The 27,728-nt window shown below is 34.3% G+C and overlaps 1 protein-coding gene across 3 annotated transcripts in view; it reads right to left on the bottom strand.

The window, feature by feature from the left end:
- Window positions 1–27,728, bottom strand: part of RUS3 (root UVB sensitive protein (Protein of unknown function, DUF647)) — a 271,831-nt gene that overhangs the window by 24,445 nt on the left and 219,658 nt on the right. For all 3 annotated transcript variants that reach the window (XM_089831895.1, XM_089831896.1, XM_089831897.1), the window contains one exon: window positions 11,095–11,187. In XM_089831895.1, coding sequence (XP_089688021.1) covers window positions 11,095–11,187 — 93 coding nt within the window. The remainder of the gene's footprint in view (window positions 1–11,094; window positions 11,188–27,728) is intronic.

Below are 27,728 nucleotides of genomic sequence, written 5' to 3'. Positions count from 1 at the left end.
ATAGATATATATGTGAATGGTCTAATGATAATTAATCAAGGGTAAAGATGTTTAACCAATAACTACAGAAGGATTATCTCTAGAACAATTCAATCCGATTGAAGCTACAGCATTAACACTCCCTCATAGGTAGGGAGGATTGTTATAAAAACACATTATACTCTCAAGCAAAACAGAGAGACATCATCTCAACATGATATTCTTAGAAAAGGTATATTTTAAGGATATCAACATATATCCGCTAATGAGATGTGATTTTCAATATCATCAAAAGTATGATTCAACCAAGAATATCAACAACATGATATTCATTATACTTATATTTTCATGGTATGTCCATGAATATCTTTAATCAGTAGATATTCATCATAATGATATCATCTCATGATATCAAAGTAATCGCTTACAAATATCAAGTCACATGATATTTACCAAGTACTCAGAGTAATGGTCTTAGAATATCAAGTCACGTGATATTCACCAAGTACTCAAATGTTCATGAGGAATGTGCACACGTATCACCCTATGATACTTACCAAAGGAACATTATAACCATGTTTTGTTTACAAATGTTAATCCATCATGATATATATCTATACAGTACAACACATTGAAATCTATTAGATGATATCTATCTCTCAATTGATATTGATTTACAAGATATAACCTGTCATGATTTACATAGACATCAACCATATGATATCCATCATGATAGAAGGTTAGACTGTTGTAAGATCGTCACCTTACTATGGTAACGGCAAACAAACATCAATGAAAGATAACTTTTCACGATGGTTCCACAAGGTCATGTAGTAACACACATGACATTCACCATGAACATTTCCAGAGAGTGGAACAAAGGCTTTCACCTCAAACTTATCTCTCATAGAGAAGAATACATTAAAGTACATCTCAGGTAATCATTGATGTTGAGGATCCTCTGACTAAAGGCTTTGATCCATAACTCCAAGTTTGTCTTCAAATGTACAAACTTCACTTTGGCAGAAGGCTTGGAGAAACTATTGGTCGTTAGATCTTCTATGATAACGTACTTTGAATGAATAGTATTCCAAGTATCCATCTAGGCTTTAGGCATTTGCATAAAGGCCTTTTAGTCTGCACATATGGAACTCTATCTCATGAATCATAGTCCACTAACTGCTACGGTTTCTTGATGACTACAGAATCTATCTCGACATAGTCTCTACTTGTCTGAATCAAATATGACCAAGATCCTTAAAAATTGACTGAAGCATATCCTCTATCTACTCCGTCTGTCATGGAAGCATACCTTGATTCATAGTAAATGAGTGAATGTAATAAATTGTGGATTTATCCTCAGGCTTGGCAACATTAGATGTTAAGATAATGCGGTTCTCTTAAACAAGTATCAACCTCCTGACCTCTTCGTCTAAGATTCCCTATTATGAAATGTTAGGCTCCCTCTTGATATAGAAGAAAACTCAATCTCAATCATCAATCTTACTTCAAGAGCTTCACTTTATCTAGCATGATCATCAAATGACTAATGAATCTTAGATCAGAACTTCTTTGGAGCTATTGTCATAAGATTGAGTCTTGCACAATATTTGGTAGCATGCCTAATATACCATTCTTCTTTTCTTACAAGAACATCCTCGGAGACAAAGGAAAAGATCAAGGCATATAGATCTTCTAGTATGTATAGAAACATATATAAGAGAGAGACTACAATGAGTAGATAAATGTAATACTTTAGGATAATAAATACTTATCTATACATTAACATCCTTGATACAAGTTGCTTCAATGAAGGTCCATATGCATCAAATCATAAAATAATTTCACATAAGCATTTTTCCAACAATGGGAATGGAAAATTGGTCATTATTACCCCCCTAGCCCCCCCCCCACAATGTAAAATTCTCACTCTTATATCGTTAAACAATTTTGCATTGCATCAAATATGGCATACTTCTTTATGTTTAATGTATCTCAGAACCTTAGTCCATTTGCACTATGGAAGGATGCAATAGAAGCAATCAGGCCAAGCTTTCAACTCAAACAGTAACCATAAGGTTGCTTCTGCAGCTTGTGCCTTCAACCATTAATTGTTCCTTTCCGATAAATTACTGATGCTTGATATTAAAAACTTCAGCAATGACCCAATAACACATATCATCTAATCTCTGTGCAGGTAGCTGATGAAATGGAGATTCTTCTAATGATCAAGACATGTAGAGATGTATCCTGTCTGTACCCACCTCAACCAGCTCCTTACAATCGCTGAAACTCAGTAGCATTAAGTAACATCAATATTAACTGTTGTATTCCATAATTTGTTGTGGTTGCAGACATTCGCTCTGAAAGTTATTGCAATAAAATAAATGTCCCCTCTTTGGAACAACAAAATAAATCCATAGATTTGAAGCATTGTTCATAATTAATTGACTAGTTATAGCATAATATTCTCATGAGATAACATCAATAAGCCTTGCTAATGGAGTTATCCATACTCAGTCTCGAATGTAACTGATCTTGTTGACTTAGTATTTGAACTCCACTGATTATTCATTGTCTCATAGAAATGCCACCAACATGCTGTCAATACTTCTAACTATATAACAACACTGTAGGAAAATGAGATTAGTGCATTGGATGTCTGCATGAAACAATGTCTAATTTGAATACTCTAAAGCTCTAGCACATAGAATGAGATTATACTCAGTCCTTAAGTCAGGATATTATTGATATTCAGTCACCTCGCTTAATGAATATTATCTTGGCCTCATTGGAATTGTATACCCAGGTGTTCCTCTGTGTCTGAATCACTATGTTGATAATTTCCTTGATTTGTCACATCTTCATGTCTTCAAGTCTTTGAAACCAATTTGCACGACAATATGGAAAACAATATCAATGTTTTTAACATCCTTGGGCTCAGTAGGTAGATTTGATAATATGTGCTTCTTACAGTCTCAAATACATGATTTCCATAAGTATTACCTCTGATATTGACCCAAGAAGAGCACAAAATTTTGGATAAAAGCAACGTCACTTTGTAATATTGAAGATCCTATGTTGATTTATCAGTATCAATCCATGTTCACCCTTCTTGTGGCAACTTCCTATTTGCCATTTTCTTCTTAGTTTTCTGTTCTTTGCACACATCTTTCAGATCAAGTTTTACCTGTGTTTGCTCAGGTTCGTTGTTCTTCTTTCTAGTCACTTTAGTCTTTTTGTGCAAATAATATGTTATGTTTATTCAATCCCCTACAATGCTCTCCATCTCCTGTGTTCTTCCATTTTTGTTCCTTCTAGTCGAAAATATAGTCTCATTCCTTGTTCAATCAGAATATTCTTTAAAGTTATGAACGCTAAAGCTATTGAACATTAATTGGATTCCTTCCCATATATTATTATCCATTTTTTTATTCTGCATATGACTATTTCCTCCTTATCCATCGTTCGTTCTCTAGTCTATCTCTTAATTGTCATCCAGTATTCAAAATATTTTATTTTCTCCAAAGCATAAAGGTGTTGGTATGTATGCCTTCAGAAATGTGAATATTCAAATTAAAGTTTTGTTTCGATGCTTTGTCTTCCATCTGTAACTAGATATATATGTAATTTCAACTAATATTCTACTTCCCATGTACCAACAAACTCATGCCTCTACAAAACTAGTCTAGATCTTATGGATATTATTTTCCCTGAAATCTCATCCCAGGAGTTCGTATTTGTGCTAATACCATGTTGAGGAAATGGTTGTAATCCAACTATACAATGTAGAGGATCGCTGTAATGTAATGGCAATGTGTTTCCAATATGTGTTCTCCAATAGCAGTGATCTCTATATATTTATATATTGAGAAGAAACATGTCCCATTAGGGACATGTCTCTACGTAGATTAATATTGATAAATCATTTGTTACAGGTTATGATATAGCTGCAGGTTTTATAATCATTAGACAATACATACATACATACATACATACATACATACATATATATATATATATAGCAAATGATTATTATATAACTGCAAGTTTAATAATCATTAAATAATTTGAAAATATTACACAATCATATATATATAAACACTTAGTTAAATATAGATACATTGGTATGGCCTAATGATAATTAATCGAAGGTAAGGATGTTTAACCCAGTGTTCTGGGACTCTACGAATCCAAGCAGGACTCTGCAAATCTAAGGCAGAGGCGGCCCCTCCGAGGCAAATGGCCTCTGGACTCTGACTCGGTCGAGCCCTAGCAAAGTCCATGTGGACTCGCCGAGTCCAGGGACTCTGCCTTCAAAAATTCACTGTCATACTTATGTGATCTATGCAAAATTGTGTATGAGTGTTAAATAGCTTCTATTTATTTCAATTATTGTGTATTTAATGTTAATTGACTAAGTGATGCATGAAAAAATCATTAAATCCTTAAAAATCTTTGAATTTCATGGGTTTTTTGATTTTTCAAGTCCTTGCCGAGTCTTGGCTGGTCTAGTTGCCGAGACCGAGTCCGAGTTGGATTTTGACTTTCTGAGTCAAAGGTGAGTCCGAGTCCCATAACTATGGTTTAACCAATAACTATAGAAGGATTATCTCTAGATCAATTCGATCCGACTGAAGCTACAACATCAACATGATCAATTTTGGAAATAAATGTCAGAATTTAGAATGGATTTCAATCAATCAAAGATGCACATCAAAGTAAAAAAACATAAAGATGAGTACTTAGAATGAGTTCAAAATCACAAGATGAGAGCTGGAAAGGTTAAAACAACTCATATGTTTAGAGGTTTGTTCCCTATAAAATAGGAACTACAAAATCCTATAAATGCATAGTGAACGAATATGTGAAGATCAATGCAAATAATATATATATATTAGTCTAATATTTCCTGTCTATCTCTGCTAAAATTTTCAATATAAACAATGAAGATTCAGCCTATTGTTTTTCTTTTTGTCATCTTCCAGTATTTTATTGGTGGCATTCTAATCTAGGCTGTATTTTCTTTGATATGCATGGTTATAAAATATCAATAAAATTGAAATTTCAATCATGATTATATATTCATCTGATTTTTTATTCCTTTTATAAACAAAACATTGTTATTGGGCTGCACCCATGCATATTTAATCTAGAATGTTAGTTCACATTCAGGTTCAAGCTCCAGTACAAAGGACCAGTTTGGTTGTATGGCAAAATTTTGAAAAGGGGTTTGGATTCGTTTGGATTCAAATATCATAAAAACATACTTAAACACCATAAACTTCTAATCATAACATCATGAATCATGATCACATTGTCATAGCATCATACTGACATATATTTTCAAGTTCAACATCAAAGATTTAAAACATTAAAATGTCAAGTGATAAATCATAACAAGTTCAAGTATCATTACTTCAAGTTCAACCAATAGATTTAAAACTTATTAATATTTTGTTCTTCATCATTATCATCATCATATTCTTCTTCTTCGTCTTCTTACTCTTCCTCTTCCTCTTCTTCTTCTATATTGGCATCAATTGAAACACAAACAAAGCTACGGTCAATGGGATTAGTTGCACCAATAACATTATTGGTGTCAAAATCTTCAATTCATCAAGTGCAAACTGAGAAGTGGAAGCCAACATAAGCCTTTAGAATCCACTTTTAAGGGTTGAGGATGTTGCTATACAGAGCTTAATTAGACTAGGGGGTTAATTTTTCCCACTTTTATGGGCACAATTGCACCCCAAATGTCTCAACTAGGATTTGGGGGCAATGCTCCTTATGCACTCCCAAGAATGACTTTAGTTATCACAAAAAGGCACAGGGAGTTATTTTTCTATTCGCCGAAATATTCTAACCCTACCAATTGATGTCAAAAAATATTTAAATTTGCAAAATAAAAAACAATTTTGCCACCGACTTTGACCATCCATGGGACCAAGTTGTTTGGCGGTTCGATGTTTTCCAACCTATCATGCCTAGGTCTCGACTTGGCATAGATTGATTCAATCCACTCTCTTGCGGGTGAAACCATGTCTAAATCCACAAGCAAACCGGACTAGAATCACAAACCAATTGTACAATGGTTGGTCTGGGGGCCCTTAGGGGCGAACTGGACATACTAGCATTTAATTACAAAAGTATTACGTCTGTGGTGAAATAAGAAAAAATAAAACAAAAGTATACTTAAGCCTTCGTGCCCTTTAACCTATCATCTAATACATTTTGAATAAAATGGGAATGATCATATTTGCAACCCACCTCATCATACATATAAAATTCAAAAACAGAGGAGACACCATGCATAGCTACTCTAATAGACTATCATTAATCTATAGATACATAATACCTAAACCCCACCCAAACATAATTTGAGACTATAATGTAATCAGCCAAGCTTCGTATAACAAAAAAGAGCTAAATTTAGTTATCTAGATACCATATCACTACACCAATCAAGTCATAAAGATTATTTTTTCTAATATTTGCCAACAACCAAACAAGCTTTATACTCCTAGCCCAATGTACAAATAGCATGATCCATCAAATTCTATGAGGAGTCTAAAGAAGCCTCCTCAACAAGCTTTCTATTTCCACATCTGCATGCAAGAGTGTATTGATATGAGTTTTGTTCCACTATAACATGAAGAATCAAATACTTGATGTTTAAAGGAGAGACACCAAACACTCAATCCTCTCTTCATACAAGGTCATCTCTCATGCTAAGCTTGTAAAGTAGGATCATAAAATGACTTCAAGATTCCTTCTTAAACATGGACTTCACCCAATTTTATGATGTGATATGTTGGTTATCACAAATAGACTTACACTATTCACTCAACGGATATCAACTCTTGCACTCATAAAGATTTAGCTTCACAATGTGCAATAAAAATATAGTTCAACTTTTCCACTTCAGCCCCAAATTTAAACTTACTGCTACCTCTACCTGTAACTAGGAATTCAAGGATTCATGGATGACTTGGACTCTAATAGATGTAATTTCACTAGTGGCTCGACCCAACTAATGCAAGCTTCTAAGGAATACAAAAATGATTTTCACATCAACATCCTCTCTCTAATCCCATCATATGGATGCAAACCAAATATTGGATATCAATTGAAGTTAAGAGTTTCCATTGGCTTACCACACAAGGCACCCTTACCATCGGCAAGAGGCTAGTGGCTCGGATTTGTTCAAGTCAAACAAGAAACAATCCACTATAAGTTCCATTCAACTAAACTATTTCAACATGAAAATAAATCTGCTCCAAGTGAAAGATTGAGGAATCCACACAACACTCCAAAGCAATAACAAGTAATTTGCCGTGAAGAACCAACAATGAATTATCAATTACTTTGACAAGCATTATAGCAACATCTTCATCAAGTCTCTCCCTTAGCTATCCTAATCTAATCTCCTAGTTCTTTGTTACCTCCAATTCTAAGCTAATCTCTAATCTCCTCCTAATGAATTACAAATGAGAAAGCCTTGGCCTTTTATAGTGGTTCTATTACAATGAAGGGCCAAGATCGATTCAAGATCAAGCACCAAGATTTCTTCCAAACGAGGGCACCAATTTATGGTCCAATAAGAAAATTACAATGATTTTGATAACCAATGAGAAAATAGGACACCTAGCATGTTGTGATTAAGTGTGCTTGAAACTGATTTTTTTTAATTGGAGGAGACAAACAATTACCACCTCATCATCCTTATGTTGTGCTTGGAGTCTTAGTTTGCTGAGTATCTCCCAAAATTTCTGATTTCCTCCATCCTTCAAAATTCCCTCATGGAGTCGACTTGAAACACTTGCATCTTCATGATCCCCTGAACTTGATATTTCTTGATTCTCCTTGAACATGTCCCCATGTAGATGAATCCTCTGTGCTTTCCTAAATTTGCTCTTGATTTCAATCTAACTTTGTGGGTTGATAGCCCAAACATGAATCCTTCCTTCTCACTTGAGTCCTCAGGCTTGAACATTTTTCTCATAGTATCCACTTCAAGTTTTGAGGCCTTGATCATCATCTTGCCCTCTAGCTTCTCCTTCTTGAATTCACCTTACAAAACAAAGGAGAAGAGCTATAAGCTTGTGAAAAAAAAAATTTAAATAACATCACATCAATAATAAACAAATTCATCCCACTTTAAAACCAACCATTTTGTAAAGTCAAGGCCAATTTTAATCTCATCACAATCCAAAATCCTATATTATTTTTTTTTTCTAATTTTTGTCTCTTTCACTCTCCTAAATTCTTTTTCCTTCTTTTTTAGGAGAGGTGGGATGGTTTTGGCAATTAACAAAGGATGATATTTGGTTGGGGAAAATCTTGAGACCAGGGAAATTTTCGAAGATGAGAAATTTCTCGAGGGAAACTTTCAAAGATGGGAAATTGCCCCAGGACATGGTGTTCTTAAAATTTCTTCATTTGAACGTTCATTGGCGATTCCTAGCTCCATTCTTGCTCATGGTGTTTCCATCATGCCATAAATCGATCTTCTAATGCCTTAGAGGATGGCAAAACTTGGGACACTCAATGTGGGGAAATTTCCAAAGATAGGAAATTTCCCCAGGAGGAAAATCCTTAGGAAAATTATTAATTTCTTCTCCTTAGCATTCTATAATTGCAATGCTTAAGTTGCCACCAAATAAAGGCCTCCTAAACTATTTGCAGTTCTTTTTTCTTAGAGGAGTCTTGAGATTTTGGGAGAAATGAGGAGGTAGGGAAAATTCTAAAGATGGGAAATTTCCCCACAACCTGGTTCTCTCACAAACTTCGTCAAACACGCAAACCCTTCTCTCCCAAACTAAAATTTTACTTTCTACTTTGACTTAGGTCACGAGAATTCCTCAAAGTGGCATCAAAATGATCAAACAATTTATGACCTTCCCATTGCCTAATTTTCCCATCTTCCAATTTTGGTAGAAAGTTCTTAAAGGAGGAGGGTATGTTAGAACCCTTACATTATGACTCAATTATTATATAACAAGTGTTATTAAATAAAATACAGGGATGCATATGATTTATGTCATCCCTTGAGTTAATTAGAATAAAACTATTCATTCCACATATATGGGAAAGTATTATTTGCCTTTGGTTGAACAATGTATGTTTGGTGTCTAGGGAAGAAAGAGTCATCTTGCATTCAATTTTGTGTTGAGCATTATTCAAAGGTTGAAGCTCTGAAAAGCATCCAGTGATACCTTGTAAAGAGTCTGGTAATATCAACTATAAGAACCTCAAGTAGTTCTAACTCCAACAAACATCAAATTTCTTCACTTTGGATGTTTGACATTTTGTCAAACACTTTGCATGAAACCTTTATTTCGTTATCTTTTATTCCAGATTGCATTTTCTTGCTTGAAATGGTTTAAAACAATGTTCAAATGCTTGCTAAGTCAACAATGACTAAGCAAAGTATAAGAGGCAATAAAAACTTCGCTTGATCATTTCAACTACATACATCAGAATTTTGCATGCACATCTATACCAAGAGCCAAGAAACATTTCTACAAACACTTGCATGCATACTAGTGAATCAATATAACCGAAACACATATAGCTACAGTTTGGCATTTCATCAAATAATTGTAGTGTGATCTTATAACTCCTCTTTCCAATACCAAACTGTTTATAATGAACACAAATAATGCTCAAGCAAACAATGTCAATTATCAAGTAAAGTTGGTGATAATAATGTTGCAATTTAGAGCATCATCTCAACGAAACCAAAATTAAAAATATAGGAACCTGTAGGTGGTTGTGGTAGGAATTAACTTGCAGCAGTGCAGTCTTGGGAACCACAAACCAGCAGTGTGTTCCCTCCACCCGATGCAAATCACAGCCAATGTATGCTAAACGCTGCCCAAACAAGGTAGCACCAAGCTCCTCCAAATGGCATTGAAAAGACACAGCAGGGACTGCCCTTCAGTGGTGTCCAAATGCAGGAGATCGATTGGATATTGTAACCCAATCAGAGTGCTAAACAGTGACCAAAAATGCTGCCCAACAAGAATGTCAACAGCAGATGATACTAACGCCAATTTGCAGCACAAAAATTCACCCTCAAATCACAGTAACCACAGTTCTGAAGGCTGGGATAATCAGACACCCAATACGGTAGAAAGCTTGAAATAAATTGTTGCAAATGAACAACGATCTTGGCATACAACAGCATTAAGATTAATTGTGCAATTCAACCTCAAAAATTAGTCTTGGAGGAATCAGTCCTCCCACAAAACCATAATCAAAAACTCAACAAACTTCACAAGTAATTTAAAAGCAATAAATAAGAATGAATCTATTTGCTTCATGAAACTTCTTTTATAATGCAACTTAGCTTCTCCAATACACCTTTCATTAGAGTTGCTTCCTCAACACACCTTTCAATTAGAAGCTTCCATCTAATTATTTTAAATAAGTAACTCTCAAGCACATGACTTCATGAAGACACTTTTCACCGAAGAGGCTACTTCAACACATAATCAAATTATAACACTTAAATGATAAAGTCATTTATTAAGAAAAAGCTCCATGAATTTAACCAATCAATCACTAAAGAAGCCAAATGCCTTAACTGCACTGCTAAAATAATTTACTATAAATAGCAAGACAATCAACAGAGACCCTCAAATCACACTGTCTTCTAATGAGGGTCTCCATGATGAAAAGACTAAGCCCATAATGAAGCTTCCTACATACACATGCATCTCTATTTCAGATAATTCAGTTACAAGGAAACTATCAAGAAAGCAGTTCCATGTATAATTCTTACACTGGCATATAGTCGTATAGAAAATGGAGGGATTACTGCAATAGATGGGCTAAACAATAAGATAAGATGGTCAATTACAAAATTAGGACAATATAAAAAAGTGAACATACATGTAGTTTGAAAATGTTTTGCAGCTTGCTAAGACATACCCCATATTAAACATGATTAGATACTAACTACTTTTCTCTTATCTATGTTAACAGTAACACAATTGTAAAAATGCACTGTAAATACAGAAGTCAAAAATATCCTATTGCTGGCATACACCTCAATCCCAAACTTTAACTAGCAACAAACTAAGAGGAAAGAAAATCAATATCACAAACCTTGTCCATTGATTATAAATCTTTGAAGTAGAATCGACGTTCTTCCTTCATTTAAGCTAGTCAAACAAACGCATCTAACAGCTTGATAGTTTGCTGGACAAGAAAACACAATCCAATCATTTCCAACAAAGAAAGACTGGATATTTAATTTATATAATCCAAGGATAACAGAATTATTAAAAAACAAGTTTAAGAACCATACCCCAAAATGCATCTTTCTACCAAGCAACAAATTTTGTAAATGATATTAACTTTGAAAAAGGAATCAGAACTTAAAAATCCAAATTCACAACAGTTTAATTATTTATGAATGTGGATTATACTACAAAGTCATTAACTAAGTTACCGATTCATCCCTTGGATAGTTAGGTGCGGGGGCAGAAGCGACAGATGCCGAATCCATCAAGATGTCCTACAGATGCTGGTCGGAAGCCAGCCAAAGGCTTCTGGCCAGCATGTGGATGCATCCAGAGGAATCCAAACCAATTGAATTGCTTATGAGTACTCATGGAAGGTACAAATCTAGACAGCCTTCGAAAAAATTTCTGAATGGGACCTAATCCTAACACTAATTGGACTGCTTCACTTGGCTTTGCTTTGATTTGTGATGACATTTCACTAGTTAACCAATAATCATCATATCTTGACAAAGATTTGTATGCTCTAGAATCAAAAGATCCTTCTAATGCTTGTGCATGTTAATTATGAAAATAAGCTGGTGATAAAATGCCTGGGACCACATCTTCTAGGGTACAATATGTCGTGAACCAATGTTGCCATCCTTTCTTATGAACATAACTGAAACAAATAATAGAACTATGTTCAACTCAATTTATAAGCATTAGACTACAGAAAGTTTATAAGAAAGAAAAATCATAGAGCTTAAATAAGAAGTAAAAAGGTGGCTAATATTCCCATGTAAATGATACAACAGTAAACATCAAAGAAGTATATTTTCTTACGCAAGAAAAAATATAAAAATCACAGACTGAAGCAAAGGATATTGGCCACTTGTGTGACAGTGAATTGAAATACAAGGGCGTAAGATGGCTTGGAATCCATGAGCAATCTACTACAAGGCTCCAACAAGAAAATTAGGATACAATTGTTCAGGATGACATATCATATATTGTGGCAAAAGCATCATGTATTTGAATTGAAGGCCATCTTCTTAAATAGTTGACATGAAGACAAAGATGCTTTATATAGTGTAGTTCTTGAGGAAAGGGCAACTAATTCAAGCTAAGAAACATTTTGGCCAATTAAAGTCGCAGACATGATTTTGAGATTCAAATTATTTTTGTTTTTGTATATTTCTTGCATTTCTTTGCATATATTATCTATATATAATTATATATATGTACATAATTATATATATATATATATATATATATATATATATATATATATATATATATATATATATATATATATATATATATATATATATATATATATATATATATATATATATATATATATATATATATATATGCGCGCTTCCTCCCACATCCGCATACAAAAAAAAATTCTCACATCCCCTATTTTCTTCCGGAATCCGCATACGAATCGGTAACTTAAGTCATTAATATTGATAGATCACAAAGCAAGATAATTTTTATTGTCTTCAATTTGGTTCATGAAAACCTTTAGTTTGAGTAGAAAACCAAATCAAATGTCTATAAATAATGTTTATCCTGTAAGTTCAGCAACTACTCCGTAATATATAACTCCAAAAGATCTTTTAGAAATATAACAATTAAGCACACTAACAAAAAAATCCCTTTTACATCATATATTGTGAGGTGGTCATTCAAATAAGTTCACAGTAAATTTGTCATTTAGGCTATCATCCATGTGTTGATATGGATATCACCTAGCATAGGACCCAGGTTCAAACCCTCACAGATGGAAAATCATTGCTTTGAAATGGGGTGAATGCCATAGACAGAAAATTCCACAAAAAAAAAAGCAATGCTTTAGTCCTGCCTAGGTGGAACTGCAATTAAAATAGAGTATTTATTAAAATATTATAATGTTTCTCTAATGGTCATTTTAGTTAGTCTTTAGTTTATTCGGTAGTTTTTATCTCTGTCTTTAGTTCATGGTTGTTTCTTTTAGAAACATCATCAACGTTAATCTATATAAGGTGCTTTCATCTTCTTTGTTTAATACAACTAGAACAACACTGATTTATCATAACATGGTACTAGAGAAGGTTGATGGGATTTCATAAAATTTAGCAAAATTTTTAAGAAAAATTCAAGCCTCTTTTGGTTTAAATTTTTTCCAAAAATTGGTTTCTCGAATGTTTGAAACAAAAACTGTCAAAGGTATTTTATGAAGATTTTGTGATTTGTCTTTTTTGCTGAAAATCGCAACCTTGGTCAAGGGTTTTGATTACGCAATTTCTTGGTGTGGGCAAAAGTTTCGACTTTCAAAGGTATGTATTTGCACGTGAATTGCATGTGCATTTTGTTCCTCTCATGTACTTGCATGTGTTGTTTTACCATGCAAGGTCTCAAGTTTTGTCACATGAAGGTTTCTCTAACGGGTTTTCGTACTTTTTTCCGTTAAAATATTTTTGCAGTAGTAATTCACTAGGTTGCGTAGGATTCCTTTTTGGGTTTATAATTTTTTCCTCAAAAATGATCTAGTGGGTTTATAATTGTTTCCTCAAATTATATGTTGGGTTATACTATTTTTCCTCAAAAGCGAAGCTTTGTATTCTCTAAATCGTGTCTCAAGTTATGTTGTCAAGCTTTGATCGATTTTTTACCTTACCAATTGTGTGTAATCGTTCCAATTTCTCCTTAAAAATCATGGCTTTTTGTAGTCTGTTTTGGGACATCATGCTCATCTGCAGAGTTTGGAGGATTTGTTAAGTTTTTCTCAAAATCATGCTAGTTGTTCTCAGTGTTTGTCTACATCTCCAAGAGAGAGAAACCATGTTATCCAATATCAAGTTGAATGTTTTGTGATGATTTATGGTTAGATGTTTAGTTGATTATGGGAGGGTTAGTTGTAAACTCATCTTAGTGGTAGAGATAGTGGTAGACTCTTGTCTCTTTTTGCAAAGCTTTATGAAGAAGGGGGCACCCTTCTCTGTTCTTTTTTGGACAGGGTTTTGGCTTCGTGGTTGTAAATGATAATTAAACTTATCATCAGACTATTATGGTTATGGCTTGATTGCAGATTTGATGGATACTAATCTATATACTTTTCTTGCAGGTGCTAATCAATATAGAATGGATATGACTCAATTCAATTTTGAACATTGAATGCAAAATCTGAATGTGATTTGATCACTGTATTGTAGTCTCGATTTGAAAAGATATAATCATTTATTGATTTCGATGATCTAATCTCTTGAATCGATTCACATATATACTCATAACAATAGCCAAGACATGGGCGGACATGTCTCTTCATTCATGAAGAGACACGATGGTATATGTTTGGATTCTCTAAAAGTCTTGATTCTTAATCGGGTGAGATTAGTTTGATCAAGAAACATCCAATATTATCTTTGATTTGTATAATGCAGTGATCATTAACTCGATCCAATACATGATCGATTTTGAGCAAGGATATAATGCTCGATTCAAGAGAAATATATAATCGGAATGCTTAGATTTCAACTTAGTTTGATATGGATAATTTTTGGTCAATTTCAAGGATGGTCTCAATGATATTAATGGCAAGAATAATTTTATTGTCTATGTATATGTGTGTGTGCATGTATATTAGTTCACCTGGTGAACTGGTATATATACATGCACACATGCATACAGTTGCCACGTTTGTCCTTGAATTATGACCGACACTATCATATCTTAACACTCCCTCTTAGCTAGTGAAAATAACTAAGTATGAACTAGTTCGATATCACCTAACTCATGATATCAAGGAGTATAGAACATCAAGTCACATGACATTCATATATCCTTGTTATGGTATGTGCACTAACATCACGTCGCATGATGTCTACCATAACATATCATGGCATATCCACAAATATTACTTCTCATAATATCCACTGTGATTATCTCATAAAGAACATAATGATTTGCAATCAATATCACATCTCACGATATCCATCAAAATGTTCAAGAGATACTATCCTAACATGCATAAGAATATCAAGTCACATGAATCTCATTGTGATAGAGAACATTGTAAAGTCATCACCTTACAATGTTGAATACAAGTGTATATATCACAAAGATCATCACCTTTCAGTAATGTATATAGGGGGCTCACAAAGTCATAGAGTCGCACATGTGAAAAAAGAGTTTATACATTAAACATCTATTAGTACAAATAAAATAATTTTAAGACTGGGTCTCAAAAAATTACATTTCAACCATACCAAGTTTCTTTCCAAAGTGCTCCACTTTAACTCTGGAGAGAGACTTGGTGAGAATGTCTGTTGTTTGAACACTTTCACTAATATACTATAGTTGGATTGCATTCCTTTCAACCATATCCCTTACATAGCGATAAAGAATCTCTATATGCTTTGACCGATCATGGAACACTGGATTCACTGACAGCTTGATACAACTTTGATTGTCGAGACGATAGTGGTAGGCTTTAAAGGCTCTCCAAATAGTCTCATAGCCAACATTCAGAGGCATAATACTTTTGTGGCTCCCCTAGAGGCCGCAATGTATTTTTCTTCTATAGAACTTCGTGCTACTAAAGACTATTTCCTGCTTATCCAAGAAATCCTGACTGATCTCAAACTGAAACAGCATACGGATGTGCTCTTTCGATCAGCCACACTTCCAACTGAATCTGAATCAGTGTATCCATGTAGATCTAGGTCAACTCTCTTATATTTGAGACCATATCCAATAGTACCCTATAAATACCTTAGAATGTGTTTAGCAGCAAGAAGATGTATATCCTATGGTTCACACATAAACCGGCCCAAAGCATTCAATGAATAGCAAATGTTAAGTCTAGTGTTGACCAAGTACATCAATGATCCGATAATTTGTCTATAAAGGGTAAGATCTGCAAATCTGGATTTTGTTGTTGTATCTTTTAACTTATGCAAGTTTGTTTCAATGGGTGTGGACATTAGTCTACAATTTAGCATTCCAAGTCTTTTCAAAATATCAATAGTGTATTTTCCTTGCTTCAAAAGAATACCATCAAGTTTTTGCCAAACTTCCAAACCTCGAAAGTAGTGCAAAACACCCAAGTCCTTCATATCGAATTCTGAAGCCAAGTCCCTTTTGCATTGAACAATAAGATGACCCTCTCCTATAATTAGATCATCAACATAAAGGATTAGTATTAACATGTCACCTTTGATAATTTTAAAATAAATATTTGGATTTGTGACATTTTTTGTGAACCCTAGACCAATGAGATAGTTGTCAATCCTTTTATATCACGCTCAGGGAGCCTACTTCAATCCGTATAGGGCTTTCTTTAATTTGCACACATGAGATGCCACATTATGAACTATAAACCCTTCAAGTTGTTCTAGGTAGACTTCTTCTTCGATAGTCCTATTCAAGAATGCAGTTTTCACATCCATCTAGTGTATTTTCCAACTTTTAGTTGTTGCAATAGCTACGATTGCTCTAACATAAGTATATGTAGCAACAGGTGCAAATGTTTCCTCATAATCAATTCCTTCCTTTTGGGAGAACTCTCTAGCAACAAAACGTGTTTTGTGTTTCTCTAAACAGACATCTACAACATGCTTAATTTCTAAGAGCCATTTGGATGAGACAACATATTTCTGTTTAGGCCTAGGTACTATGTACCAACATCATTGTTTAAAATGGATCGATACTCTTTTTTCATGGCATCTTTCCAAACTTGATGTTTGAGATCCTCTATTAAACTAGTAGGTTCCAAGTTCATAGTCTCACTCATTAAAGCCACATAGCTTGAGAGTTTGTTAGGCCTCTTACTCTCTCTAAAAGTACCTTTGGGTGCTGCAAAGTTTTCAGCTTTCTCAACAATCTTCCTAGCCCAAAGTAGTTGTTTCCTTTTGTTGATATTTTGATTTTCCTCATGATGCTCCCTCTAATTCTCAGGATCAAGTTTGTATTTATTTGAGTTTTCTTTTGGATACTCCCTCGAAATCTCAGGAGAAGAATCAATTTCCATGTTTGAAGGTGAGTTCTCAATTTCCAACTCGTTTGAGTTCTTTTTCCTTTTGAAGGAAATGTCTTCCTCAAATATGACATCTCGACTCGATTCAAGTTATCTTTGTCTAGGAATATAGATTCTGTAGGCTTTTGAGGTTTCACTGTGTCCTACAAAAATTTCTTTCCTTCTGGAAGGTTCTAGTTTTGACCTCTTTTCTTTGGGGACATGAATATACACAGGGCAACCCAATATCCTTAGATGGCTTTTATCTGGTTTTCAAGTCGATAAAAGCCTCTTCAAGGATTTTGTTAAGAAGATGGGAATGTGGACATCTATTTTTAATGTAAACAACTACTCTAGATACTTCAGCCCAAAAAGAGGTGTCTTAGTTTTAGTCGTGCATCATTGATTTTGCAGCCTCTGCAATAGTTTTTTGTTTTTCCTTTCAACTATCCCATTTTGTTGAAGATTATAGGGTACAATAAACTCTCTCTTAATTCCGGCAATAACACAAAGTTCTTTAAAGATTTTTCAGCTGTACTCTTTCCCATTGTCGGTTCTTAGTGTCTTAATTTTCTTTCCAGAGGAGTTTTTGAATTCCTTAAACCTTTTAGGGGTCTCTTCTGATTCTTTACACTTCAAGAAGTAGATCCATGTTTAGACATAGGTCTACATAGGTCTGAGGGGACTAATTCTAGTATGTTTTTAGTTTTGTTCAAACTGTTTTGAAAAGATCCTTTGGTGTTTTTCCCTAAAGCACACGCTTCACATGTCCCGCTATGTGTTGGATCTAGCTTGGGTAATCCTATTACCAAAATATCCATGGAAGTTAGGGCACAAGACTGTATATGACCTAATCTTTTGTGCCAGATCTGATTAGTGTCAGAAGTTTCATGGATGAGTGCTTGTTTAAGTTCAGTGCAGAGTTTGTATAGGTATCCCTGCCTTATACCTATAGTTTTAGCTTTCTTATATGTAGAGTTCTTTGGCCATGCCAAAACTTTCTCATCCATGAATATGACTTTGTATCCATTATCTTCAAGGGTGAATATAGATACTAGGTTTCTTTTAATTTCAAGTACAAATAGTACATCCTTTAGTTGGATAGTATTGCTTGATTCTAGCTTGACAATACAAGTTCCTACTCCTTTTACAGGATGTGCAGAATCATCCCCGATGGTTACTTCTTCAGTCTCTTCCACCATAGTCTCCACATACACACACACACACACACACACATATATATATACCCATAGCCAAGACATGGGCAGAGATGTCTATTCATTCATGAAGAGACGCAATGGTATATGCTTGGATTCTCTAAAAGTCTCGATCCTTAATCGGATGAGATTAGTTTGATAAGCAAACATCCAATATTATCTCCGATCTGTATAATGCAATGATTATCAACTTGATCCAATACATGATCAATTTTGAGCAAGGATATAATGCTCGATCCAAGAGAAATTTATAATCTGAATGCTCAGATTTCAACTTCGTTTGATATTGATAATATTTTGCCAATTTCAAGGACGGTCTCGATGATATTAATGGCAAGAATAATTTTACTGTCTATGTATATGAGTGTGTGTGTGTATATCAGTTCACCTGGTGAAATGGTATACATACATGCACACACATGTACATAAAGTTGCCAGGTTTGTCCTTGAATTCTAACTCTATCATAGCTTAACAGTGGTCATTAAGAAGGGAGGGTCATTCAGTTGTTACATTGTTTACAAATTTAGTGTCAGATTTGGTATTGTATTTGTCAATTTTGAAAAGTTGGTTTGACCATTGTCTTAACTGACAAATAATTGGTCTAACAAAATGCAATCTAAGTGTTGGGGGAAAGCCACTAATGTGACAGGACGTCCTAGTACTAAGATTTGTACTGTGCAATACCTAATGTAAAAAAATTGTTTTTTCTCTTATATTCTTCTAAATAAACATATTTCTGCAGAAACATTTTTTGAAGAGTTTTTTTTTTTAAGTAAACATTAATGATGCTATTCAAGGAACTGAATTTGCAAGACAGAGAATGTGCCAATTGTGCACTACTGTTTGATGCCATACAGCAGTAGAATCTTGTATGTTTCAGAGGTGTCTGTCTCATCGTACTGTACAATGAGATCAAGACAAGAAGCTGAAGCTATACAGATACCGAAAAGTTACCTTATCAGACAACTATTTTACGTCCAGCAGCAGCAATATGGTGGCATTCAATGTTCCATTCTGTAAGATAACATAAAACTGATTAAATATTTTTAATGCAGCATTTTTATTTTTTCTAGATGAAAAACAATCTTCTTAAAGCTATCCAAAAGTTTACCCCCACACATGTCCCTAGGGTTTTATACACATGCCTAAAAAGGAGACATCGTGAAAATAGAAGGATAGCGACAAAAGTCCTTCTGCCTTGCCAGCTTTCCCCCATCCCCAGCACCCAGGCCCAAATGTGGTTTTGTACCCAAGGACATCGCCCTTTGGGGTGACATCCAGGATACCTATCATCCACAAGATGGCTAGGGGGATCTCCAGACATCCCTCAACTGTCCTAGGAATGTGAAGACATCCCCACTAGTAAACTGTAATGTCCCTCATTTATATACCAGTAGTAAACTGTAATGTCCATCATATATATATATATCACAATATCCTTTGTAAACTTATATTAATCACTGTTGATGTTACTTATTATGAGGTGTTGATATTGATCAATATATGATATCTTTATCTTGGTACTCTTAACCAATGTCTGTTGTATAAAAAAATTAGATATGTTTCTGATATATCGTATTTTAATTCACTATATTGGAAGTGTTTCAATAGTATTGATAGTTGTTCTTGATGATATGTGATGTCCCCTCTTTCTCAAATAGACTTTAATTATAAATAATAAATATAAATTATAACATGATTTATTATTAGATTACTTAATATAATAATAATAGAATATAATCAATCTAGCAAAATATAATACAAATATAGTAATATTATTTAATAAAATTATTTTTCTAGCATATGCACCAAAAGGAGGTGCAATGGTTAGGCCAACAAGAAAATATACTTTGAATTTGTAGATAACTTTTTTCTCATCTTCTAAAGCCTTTCAAATTTCAATAGAATATCCATATATAATTAGAACACATGCTCGTAGGTTATTTACAAACTAAAAACTAAAAAATACAATTTTTTTCTCAACTTTGGTTTCTTTATTTGAATGAAGTCTTTCACAACTTCAATGATTCTCCCTATTCTCCGCCCCCTCCTAAATCAAACAAATACAGGCATTGTATACAAATTCACCATTACCATAAAATCACATCTTCAATAATTTACCATTACAACATTTTATTTCTTTTCATTTCATGTTATTAAATAAAATGGTTCCCCATTTCTCCATGTTTAATGAGCCATGTCATAGATAGATTTCTTAGTATTGTCAAATTGTTTAAATGACACCTAAAATTACACATTAAATACTTTTCATATGTTATGGTTCCTCTTATTTTTTTCCAAATTCTATTTTACATGTTTCTTAAAATAGTTTTCTATGTAGTTTAAAGGTTTCATGTTGCTTAATTTCTATTCACTTAAGATCATGCTCATCTTCTTCAAGGAAAATTAGCATTGTTGGTATATCTTTTGACAACTTCATTTTGCATAAAATCATATTTTTCCCCTTCATTAAAATTTTGGAGCAGTTGTTTTATCTTCAACATATTGCAAATATCAAAATATATTTTGTCAATAGTTAAAAAAATATTTTGTCAATATTAGATAATAATTTGACATTTAATAGATAAATATACCCTTAAAAATGAATATTGTGCACATTCAATTTTTATAATAACTATTTTAAATGAATAATTTTCTGACAATATATTATTTTCTAAATATTAAATAATATTATATTTATCTCTCAATGTATCATCCTTAAAAATGGAATTATGCACAATAATAATCTATTACATATGTTTTCTTCTGAACACTTCTCATAGAGTCGCAGCTGATGGAAATTTATCGGGCCTCCTCTCAAGACTTCTCATACAGAGTGAGACTCTATTTAGATACTGAAGCCAAAGTAAAAGTTTTAATGTTATAATACCAAGTGAATTAACAACAAATCACCAAGGCAATGGCGGGGCAATACAGAAAATATGGCAGAGCGAAATTTGGCCATACTGCAAGATATACTAAAACTTAATAAAAAATTATTCATTTTCTATTTAAATATATATTTTATATCTCCAATGCATAATAAATTTGTAAAAGTGTGCTAAAGAGATTTGCAAAATATACTGTTCCCAAAAATTTTAAGAAAATTCCTAGCCAAAGTTGAAGTAGTGAAGAGTTATTATTTCAACTTAAATCTTGCGGCCATGTGTCGTTCACAGCTGGGACAGACAAAACCAATGTTTGAATTGTACTGAGTTTTTTTCCATCAATAGAAGAGTTATTTTCTGTATTTTTCCATTGATTTTTAAACATATGCCATTAAATTTGGATCTAGCACATCAAATTGTTATAAAGCTTGCACATTAAATATGATAAATATTACTCAGATTTTACTGTCCATCACAATTCTTTTAGGCATGGGTTTCATTTGTGTATAAGACATCATAATTCCCGATCTAAGTCTAATTCATTATATTAATTTCCTTTTTTGTTTAGTGAAACAAATTTTTACCTAAGAATATCAAAACCAAATATTCCCATGTGGTGGGGTAGGGGGTTTTAGTGGACTAGCATCTTCAACATCGTCGACTTGGCACATGAGACCCTTATCAACCAAGGCTGCGTGTTTCTCGAGCTAGATGTAGGAAACCCTGAGGCCAAATGTCTTCGTCTTTAATAAGAGCACCATGAACTTGGCAAAGTACGGGGCCTTCTATCGGGCTTTGTGCTGGAATTTGGTTGTCGAGATGTTGACAGCATCAACGGTGAGTAAATTCTCACTGGTCTGAAAACCGTTCCTTTCCCTTTGGAGCCCCAAGTCGTTGACTTTTTCATCTTTTTCGCTCACCATTATTATTTTGCTGACATCAAACATTGAATCCCGATGGCCATCCTCGCACTAAATAGCCTATCGACTAATTATAAATAAATAATAATGCATTATTAATGTATGTAGTTTCATCAATATATAATGTATGTAGTTTCATCAATATCTATATATATAGATAGATAGATAGATAGATAGATACATCCTCTTACAATACTAAGAAGACACTACATATTCATTGCTTTGCATAATTAATTCTTATTTATATAATATTAGTCAATAATCAATATTAATCTTAATCAATACCAAATAATATTAACTAATAAAATGTATTAATAAATCATTATATCGAAACCCCTATGTAGTCAAAATACTTCAAGGTACAGCAACCTCACAAATTCAAGCTTGGACGATATATATAGCTGACAAACAACTAAAAAAAGGATGACTAAAAATCAACACTGGAGAAAAGAATACAATGATTAATATAACAAAATTATTGTGTGCAAATTATACTAAATTAGGGAGGGAATACAAAATTCATTAGAGTACGATATAATAACAAAAGAACAAAATATTAAATTCAGACCCAGTTTGATGTAAAAAGGAAAAGTTTGACATCAATAATTTGGAAAGACACAATGGAAATCGGTCATTGGTTCAGACTGACTACAAAATCAATTAAGGAGAGGATGTATCTCTTAAACTCCATGAGACAACCCTTGAATGCAAAAACTATTAATTTGTGTCGATTACATTTATTCTCGGGGCATTAAATCTACACCATAGCAATCCTAGGAAGCATCTGATTGGCATCGATGTCTAAATATAGAGAACACAATCCAAAAATTAAAATATCAAATTCTATGATACCTTGCATAAAACCAACTCATACCTTTGAGTGAAAGTAACTATCGTCTCTAAAAGTTGCACCTTGACTAAGTGTTAAAACTCAGTCACTTTGAGAAACATGGAAATACTATTGGATCTATGGGTTACCCGAAATTGGAGTAAACTTCTAGATTCTAGGTCGGTTCCTATATGATACTTCATCTAAGATTTATGCAGAAATGTAGAATGCTTGGCTGGAAAAGGGTGATAAGGATTCCTTGCATGAACTTTAAATACTGAAACAGTAAACTTAACTAAAACTTAAGGTGATGCACCAAAACTTTAAGATGAGAAGGATACTGACTTGACACAATGAAACCTCTCTTAAATAGTTCAATCGTGGCACAATATGAATATCAAAAACCCACGTACAAACACTTTATAAGAGTTGACCTCAAACAAATGCTAATAGGAGTGGTAATATTCACGATTAACAATCTGAAAGGAAGCAAATCTCACAACTTATAATCTAATTGTGTATCAAATATTCATTTGCATATGCTAAAATTGAGACATTCACTTAGGATTCAAAAATGAATCACAAAAAAACATCAAATCAGTAACTTGCATGCAATAAGATGAACTCAACAATGGCTTCCAAATTGTTTTTTATTCAGTCTTAATGGTAACATAGTAATATCCTCATGAAATTGGTTTTGGTGGTGTGATGGCTTTTGAATCTAGCAAGGGCATTGGTTGTGGAAGCAGTAAAAATGGTGCTAGGGCTTTTGGCAATGGTGCGGTGGTTGCTAGTTCTGGTGGTGTGATCAGGATTGGTGTGACGGTTTCTGAATCTAGCAAGGGTCCTAGTTGCGAAAGCAGTAACAATGGTGCTAGGGTTTTGGCAATGGTGCAATGGTAACAGGTTCTGGTAGTGTGATGGCTTCTGAATTTGGCAAGGTGCTAGTTGTAGAAGCAATAAAAATGGTGCTAGGGCTTCTAGTAGTGGTGCAGTGGTTGCTGGTTCTAGTGGTGTGATGGCTTCTGAATCTGGCAAGGGCACTGGTTGCAAAAGCAATAAAAATGGTGCCTGGGCTTCTGGCAATGGTGTGGTGGTTGCTGGTTCTAGTGGTGTGATCAGGACTAGTGTAATGGCTTCTAAATCTAGCAAGGGTGTTGGTTGCGGAAGCAATAACAATGGTGCTAGGGTTTCTAGCAATGGTGCGGTGGTAACTGGTTCTGGTGGTGTGATCAGGACTGGTGTGATGGTTTTTGAATCTGGCAATGGCGTTGGTGTTGGTGCTAGGGTTTTTAGAAATGGTGCATTGGGTGTTGACTTTGGTACTATGGCTTTTGTATCTGGCAAGGGCGTTGGTGTTGGTGCCAAGGTTTCTAGTAATGGCGAGGTGGCTTCCGTCACTAGTTTTAGTGTGGTGGTTGTCAATTCTAGTTCAGAATCTGACAAGGATACTTGTGCTAGTGCTAGGATTTCTGGCATTGGTGTGGAGGTTGCTAGTTTTGGTGGTGTGATCAAGATTAGTGCGTTGGCTTCTAAATTTGGGAGGGGCAATGGTGTTGGTGTCAAGGTTTTTGGTAATGGTGTGTTGGGTGTTGGTTTTGGTTTTGTGGCTTCTGAATCTGGCAAGGGCACCAGTGTTGTTGCTAAGGTTTATAGTAATGATGCGGTGGCTTCCAGTGCAGTGGATGTTAAGAAAGGGTTTCAATATGCCCAATCCTTGTGCAAGGGTGGGAGTTTGGAAAAGGCCACAAAACCTTTTGTCTCTCTTCCAATCCCCACGACAATATCACTTAATCCAAGGGATGAGTCTCTTGTAGAAATTGAGGAATGTACTAGGGAGCTCTCCCAGGATACTATAATTTGTCACTTTAAGGGTGTTTGGCCCACTCTCTCGGAGCTCCTTGCTTGGATTTCGAAGCATTGGGATCCATTTCTTATAGCTACTGTTGAGATTTTCCCTTTGGTCAAAGGTTTCTTCATTGTTTCTTTTGTCAATTCTAAGGACAGGAAGGCCATTCTCTGTAATCAAGCCTTTTCTTATGAGAACCACTTTCCTTTAACGGTTAAACCATGGCATCTAGATTTTAACCCTCAACCCAAGTCTTTCCTCAAAATCCCAACTTGGGTAAGGCTTCCTAATCTTCCTCTTCATTTTTGGGTGAACTCTGTTTTTATGGAAATTGGCAAGGCTTTAGGGGATTTTTGTATGGTTGACTCCCAATCTTTTGAGCATTTCCATTCTACTTATGCTAGGATTCTGGTGAATATTGATGTTTCAATGGGTCTCTCGGCTGAGATTATTTTAAGTAATTCAAAGAGTTCTTGGACTCAGTCACTAAATTATGAGGACCTCCATTTTACGCGTAAAAAATGTTTCACTACTAGACATATGGCTGCTAAGTGTGAGATTGGAAAATGTAGAAATAAATTATCCTCCTCTTGGTGAAGGGTGCATTGGAGCAACATTATTCAGTAGTCAAAATATCTGCTTTGGTGGATGAGGTTTCTGGATCTGTAGAGTTGGGGGTTCCATCCTCTATATTGGAAGTTATTCCTTTTGGTCCTTCTCAAATGGTGAATGCTTCTAATTCCAAGATGGATGCTCAAGTCTCTTTTGGGGTTGGTCCTTTGTCTGCTGGTTGTCTTGGATCCTTTTAGAAGGAGGATGAGGCTATTGTTTTTGGTCAAGGTGTTATATCTAGTGTTCTTGGTACAAACTCTGGTCGAGGTCAATCTAATGCTTTTGGTGTTGAGACCACTAATTCTAGACAAGGTAAGATGTCTTGTTCTACAATTGTTGGATCTGGTCATTGTATATCTACTGGCATTGGTAATGTTTCTTCTTCTGGTTCTGGCATTGGCACTTTTGGCTCTAATGCTTGTACTTTTGCTGCTATTGGAATTGGTAATCAAACTGCTAGTATTAGCTCCAGTCTAATGGAAGAAGTGATGACAGTTGGTCCTTGTCAAAAGCTGGACGAGTTTCACTCTATTTTGAATTCTCAAATTTGGCAGTCTAAGATTGCGATAGTGGAGGGGTGGACGCCTGTTACCAGGAAAGGATCTAAAAAGGCCCTTCCTCAATTTGATATGAATTTACGCTCCCACAAAAAGGGAGTGAGAGAGAATTCTTAGCCCCCTTGCTGGTTGGCCAGTTAAGAGTTTCTGTTGGGTTCTTTTCTAGGTTTTTTTGTTGGTGCTGCTAGACATATAATGTTTTTCTGTTGCAGCTTGCTTCTAGTTTTTAGATCTTACTGGGGTATCTAGTCCCTGTAAAACCTTTGTTTGGATCCCTTTGGGATGTTTGGGCTTTCTTTGAATATCTTTTGTGTCTATAAAGTAAAAGGGTTTCGGGTCCCCTCAAAACCTATTTTTACCTTAATCTAAAAACATCCTCATGAAACTTGGTTATAAACTAATTTGCAAATATATTATGGACTCTAGAGATCACTCCAAAAGCTGCCTATGCATAAAAACTAGAACCCCTTACAAATGAGCCTTTAGCTCATACTATGCTTTTATACACTAAACTACATTTAGAAGAGCAATAACTCCTTGATCGGATTCAACTTTCTAAGCCAAAATTGAGCCCCTCAAAAGACTTCAAAAGACAAATATGGCCCCAAAGTCATGGTTTTAAAATATCAACAAAAAGACCCCTCATAAATGCAGTCATATCTCTCAAAAAGGCTCACAAAAGCCTCTAAAATGAAAAAAAATTTCAACCCATCACTATCACCTTGGATCTGTCATTAATTCTGCAAAAACTCTGTTTGGCCCCTTTAAAGGTAAAAATAAAGATCTAATTTTTTATCACAGATATTAAATGATTTAGAATTCATTTATCTAATTAATGTCAGAAATATTAATTAGATTAATTAATTATAGAGCCTTTTAATTCTTTTAATAATATCATATTTAATTAGTGACAAATCAAATCACTTAATAATATTACTGATTTAGTTAATAATTATAAAATAATGATTTATAAATTATATAATAAAAATATTAAGTGATGCAATTACATATTTATTAAAACCTTGAACGTACCTACCTTGCACTAACCTAAGACACTTGCTTTAAGTTGGCATATAATACAAAGCCAGACTTGGCATGGAATATGACAAAGGGCATTTTAAAAGATTAAAAAATAAACTGAGTGTCACCAAGGTAGGCTGTGTGTTCATTATGCTTGCTTATACATTGCCACACTTGGCCAATATTATGGCACGTAGATACTTGATTTGTTTGTTTTTTTCAAAAATAGCAAGCAAAAGCTTTTCATTTTGGCATGGAAATGGGATTATAGGGTATTTCAAAACCTAAAATGCTTCATTTGCATTTCATTTTTCATAACTGGTCCTTGGATTTTACTCAACTGCTCATGCCTGGAAGGGAATAACAGGGTTTTGATGGAGATTCTTTGCTTTCCGTTAGTGTTACTTGCGTGAGCTGGTTCTCAGCCATTTCCAGCCATGGCATTTGATAGATTTTATGAAGCTTTTGTAGCTCCAAACTTTGATGCTTTTAGGCATTTTTCTAAGATTTATCTGCTCTTACATTCGCTGGCCGCCATGAATGGAAGAAATAGTGTTTTCTGATTTTAACTTGATGGAGATTTTTTGCATTTCATTTCATATCTTGCAAAAAAACTAGTCT

The sequence above is a fragment of the Cupressus sempervirens genome, chromosome 5, assembly GCF_028749045.1.
Source record: "Cupressus sempervirens isolate cs-2001-9-10 chromosome 5, ASM2874904v1, whole genome shotgun sequence".
Lineage (NCBI taxonomy): Eukaryota > Viridiplantae > Streptophyta > Pinopsida > Cupressales > Cupressaceae > Cupressus > Cupressus sempervirens.
This window is presented reverse-complemented; position numbering and strand designations above follow the sequence as displayed.